The sequence below is a fragment of the Penaeus chinensis genome, chromosome 24, assembly GCF_019202785.1.
Source record: "Penaeus chinensis breed Huanghai No. 1 chromosome 24, ASM1920278v2, whole genome shotgun sequence".
Taxonomy (NCBI): domain Eukaryota; kingdom Metazoa; phylum Arthropoda; class Malacostraca; order Decapoda; family Penaeidae; genus Penaeus; species Penaeus chinensis.
This window is the reverse complement of record NC_061842.1, coordinates 25433620-25438619: the sequence shown is the minus strand read 5'-3', so window position 1 is coordinate 25438619 and position 5000 is coordinate 25433620. Positions and strand designations below refer to the sequence as shown.

The 5000-nt window shown below is 37.4% G+C and overlaps 1 protein-coding gene across 12 annotated transcripts in view; it reads left to right on the top strand.

Annotated features, from left to right (window-relative positions):
* Window positions 1-5000, top strand: part of LOC125038112 (CAP-Gly domain-containing linker protein 1-like) — a 193176-nt gene that overhangs the window by 47575 nt on the left and 140601 nt on the right. For all 12 annotated transcript variants that reach the window (XM_047631411.1, XM_047631410.1, XM_047631406.1 and 9 more), the window contains exon 2: window positions 3509-4053. In XM_047631411.1, the coding sequence (XP_047487367.1) occupies window positions 3876-4053 (178 nt within the window). In that variant the 5' untranslated portion in view covers window positions 3509-3875. The remainder of the gene's footprint in view (window positions 1-3508; window positions 4054-5000) is intronic.

Sequence of the window (5000 nt, the reverse complement as noted above, 5' to 3'; positions counted from 1 at the left end):
GTGGGATCTGAAGTAATACAAATTTACGTAAAAGTGGTGGCTGGAGCAAAGCACATTTACGTAAAAAATTTACCTCAACGCAATTTTAAGAAAAGGTGTTTTCTCAAGGAACGCAGTCCTTGAGTCAAAATAGCAGGCCAGGCTTAATCTAACCTTCATTTTTAAAAAAGTTTTCCCTCGTCTGGTCTCGAGTTGTTTTCTCTTTTTTCTTTCTCTCATTTTTTCTGCGTAGCCTTGTTTGTTTACGGATAAGAGGGAGAGAGGAAAGAAGAGTGACGAAAAGAGGAATGAGACGATGGAGAGACAGACAGACAGACAGACAGAGACAGACAGACAGAGACAGACAGACAGAGCCGAGCCAGAGACAGAGAGAGGCTCAGTAATACAGAGGGAGGTTCAGACAGCCAGACTAAAAGAGCATAGGAAAAAGAGATAAAGACAAGAGACAGAGATAGAATGTTAAAAAAAGATATATAAAAAAATGTCAAATATAGAAACGCTTCCATTCACGCATAATAGACACTTATTCAAAGAAAACCATCACCCTCTGCCCTTCCTCTCCCCCACCAACCCCCTCCCTCGCCTCACGCTACCAGCAGAAGAGCAGGTGGGCGGAGTCAAAGTATGAATACGCCCACGGGAGTCCTGTCTCGGGTTTCGCTCTGATTGGCCGTAAGAACTCCAGGGCAAGTCCTAAGTGACAGTCAGGGGCGCTTCTAACACGCAGCGACTACACAGGCGATGTTACGTAATAAGGTTGAACCTGGATCAGTTGCGTCAAAGAGGTTTTGTTTATGCTGTCGTAAACAAAATGTAAAAAGGTTCTTGTTAATAAGGAAGGAAGGGTGTAATGAATCAGTTCAGGATGGTGTGGATTTCGAATGATGTAAATCTTGGTTTACATACTCGTACACAAAACGTAAGATTGTAAAAGAAAAAAAAGTCAGGAATGAAGATTTGCTTGATGAGTGGGATCGTATGAATTGTGTAATTATGCAATTCCTGGTTTGTTTATCTGCTAAAGTGCGTATCGCTTTTGGTAAGAATAACCAATACACGACTATTGTTTTCTTACGTTTACAGTCGCCTGTTTTTTTAAATAAATAGGATTAGTTTTAAATACTTTTCGATGTACAGGGATTTATTAATCCACGTTTACAGATCCTTGCATACGCACATAAACAAAGTTATATATGCAGTATATTTATTAAGACACACTTTTTTGCCCATTACTATAGGTAAAAACAAATAATAATAACAATAATAATAGTACTACTACTATTACCACTACCACTACTACTACTACTACTACTAATAATAATAATAATAATAATAATAATATTAATAATAATAATAATAATCTGCATGATATACGCAACCCATTCTAATACTACGGAGCACAAGACAGTGAAATATTAGAGGCTGAGTGGTTCGGTTGTTATGAACCAGCCACAGCCGGGCATTAACCATAGCCAGGCATGCCAGTCCTTCCACATCAACGGGTGATTGAATGTTTACGACAAGCATCGGACTCTGTGCACCAGTTATTGTTTGAAATTGTTGATGTTTTTGCTGTTGTTTGTTGTTATTGATGTTTTTATGATTACTATTATTATTATTGTTGTTGTTATTATTATTGTTGTTGTTTTGTTGTTGTAATTATTATCAGTTATTATTATTATTATTATTATTATTGTTGTTGTTATTATCAATGTTATAAATTTACATTTAATTAAACACTTATGGCCATTCATAGCCACACACACACACACACACACACACACACACACACACACACACACACACACACACACACACACACACACACACACACACACACACACACACTCACACTCACACACACACATACAGCATACATATTGCGTAATTTCATGCCATGTTGCACAAGACGAGTCGACGTCCGCATATGAGGTACATCCTATGCATCTCACGCACTGCTTCTTAATGTCAACTTTAATTATGCCATAAGTCACAGAGCTGCAGTGATTTTACCTCCCAAGATCTTTGCAGACTGAAATCGTGCAAAATACTTTTTTTTTTCTCTGCTATACAAAGAGAAAAGCTACAGGCGGGGAAAAAGTTTGAAGACATTTTACAGGCTCTGAAAAAGAAACTTGACGGAGATGGATTTCCCTCGCAGCAGAACAAGAGAAGATCGTGTGCGCTGTAACGCCATCTTAGTTAAACAACATTTAGGGATGTTTAAACGTGCAAATGCAACAGTCTTTGTTTGCTTTCTCCACTCCGTCGACTCCATGAATTTATATTTACGCCAAATGAGATTTACATTTTGTCCCAGACCGTGACGAGTGCGTGGCCCTCTGGCGGCGTCACGAGCAACCATTTTCCCCACAGCGCGTTCATCATACATTAACATACGAGCGAAACCTCATTAGGGGAGACGGACATACTAACTAATTACTCAGCTTTCATTTATTTGCTCAAGAGATGTCGACACAGTGTGTTTGTTTGTTTTTACCATCAGGATTAATTAGCGTCGCGATATGCGGATGATAGAGTGCGTGTGTCGTGTCGTTGGCTTTCCTTTGATTTAAGTTGTTTATCATCTGTATGACGTATGAAAAAAAAAATGCATGCTGTAACCCACTCCCCTCCCCCTCCCCCCGAATAATATATAGAGAAACAATCGAAGATGGCCATTATTGATTTTTAAAATCTGTCATCCGACGTGAATTGCATAACATCACCTTAACAACTGTAGTTATGCATATATTAAAGGTTATCCAAAAGCACGCACTATAAATCGAGTACATTGTGTCATTTGTCAGTGTCACTTTGACTTCTCTTTGGTGTACATCTCTTCCTGGTTTTGCTTGGTTACATTTTTTTGTTAGAAAAGGACGTTTTTTTTCAGTCTGAGTAAGGTATTGATATTAGATTTATTAAATTTGATTTTTTACATTGCATATCTCTCTCTCTCTCTCTCTCTCTCTCTCTCTCTCTCTCTCTCTCTCTCTCTCTCTCTCTCTCTCTCTCTCTCTCTCTTACTCTCTATTACTCTCTATCTTACTCTCTCTCTCTCTCTCTGTGCTGTGTGGTGCAGCGGTACGTTCTCGTCTAGCAATCTTGCTGACCTGCGTTCGAATCCCTCGCCGCCAGTGGATGGTAACCCCGGCCATTCCTTGCACACAGGGGATAGTTTAGAAGCAAAATGAAACAGACAGTATGTCACACCAAGAATATCCATTGTTACAAATGGAATCAAAACTAAACTTTATAAACTTTATAAACTTTATAACTCTCTCTCTCTCTCTCTCTCTCTCTCTCTCTCTCTCTCTCTCTCTCTCTCTCTCTCTCTCTCTCTCTCTCTCTATCTCTCTCTCTCTCTTTCTCTCTCTCTCTCTCTTAAATATATATGATTATAATTATTTTCTACCAGATCCTCTGCACATATACACTAATGCTTCGTTTTTATTATAAATATTTCACAGCATATACTTATATATTTTTATTTATCTTCCCGCAGGACGACCAGAAGAAAGAAAACGTGACTAAAGCAAAACTCTGAGAAGATTAAGTGAAGGGCAAATACACGAAATAAATGAAAGAAAATTGATATATGTAAAAGAAAAAAAAAAAATAAAGAGAAACCAAGAAAATATATATATGAAATAACTACATATATCACGTGGCAGTGAAGTGACAGCAACTTAATATAATAGGTATATATATAGTTAATTATATATATATATATATATAATTCATCAAAATAAAGAAGCTTCCAGTATTTTGCTTGTCACAATTCTGGCTCGGGCATCGCTAAGGCAGACGAAGTCCACGCTCGACTTTCTACCGCCTTCACAAACGCACCTACGCGCCCACACGCCCACACAATGAACAGCCCGAAGCCCTCTGGTATCCGCACGCCCACCCGCATTGGGCGTGCTGCTTCCGGGATCCCTGTCACGCCCGGAACACCCCCGACGCCGCCCACACCGCCCACACCCCCGACACAGAATAAGCCGTTCAAAATCGCTCCTCTGTCCACGCCCTCGCCTTCTGCAGGCGCTAGTGAGTACAAAGTCCTCTCAGGGTAGGCCTATGTGAAGTGTTGGGTATTTATTTATTTGTTTATTTATTGTAGTAGGTAGGCCTATATGAAGTTGATTCTGAACATTATTATTTTTTATATAGTAGCTAGGCCTATATGCTCATGCGGGGTTGATTATGAGCATTTTATTATATATGTTTTATTGTTCTCTTATAGCAGGTATGGTGTTATACGTAGAATATATGGGGTTTATTAATAGTATCATTTTGATTATTATGTATTTACTATTTTCTTATTGTAAGTAGGCCTATCCAAAGAGTTGGTTACAAGGTTTATTACTGTGTATTTCATTATTATTATTATTATTTTAGTAGGTAGTTTACAAAGGAAATTGACTGCAGCATTTAGGCAAACCATGAGGTGAGTACAATACTCGGTATAAAAGGTAGATCTAATTATAATATTACCGTGGATTGAAAGAAAATTATTTTCCGTTTATTTCTTTATATTAGAGGATTTATTTGTAAATAGTATTATGAAGAAAGAGAAGAATAAAAAAAAAACGACGATAATTATGGAAAATGATAAGGTGAGTAGTATTCTCGGTACGGAAATAGATATGGTTAGATATGGTCGTAACTTTTGCTTGCGGAAAAAAATATTCGTAGTTATGCTTTTGGGATAATATTTGATTTTTTTTTTTTTTTTATAGTTTGATATATAGTAAGGTGACAAATGTGATTTTGTTGCTTCCCTAGAATATTATCTGAAATTTCGTGTCAAAATGTTTATCTCGCAGTGATGAAGTTAGGATCTCTAATATGCATTTGAACGTAACCGAGTTAATGCGTACTTTTCTTTTTGTTTTATATAACCTGAAATGAACGGTAAATATATTATGAAATATTTGAAATATGAAATGAAACGCTTAGGTACATAATACTTACATACTACGTGTATGTATACA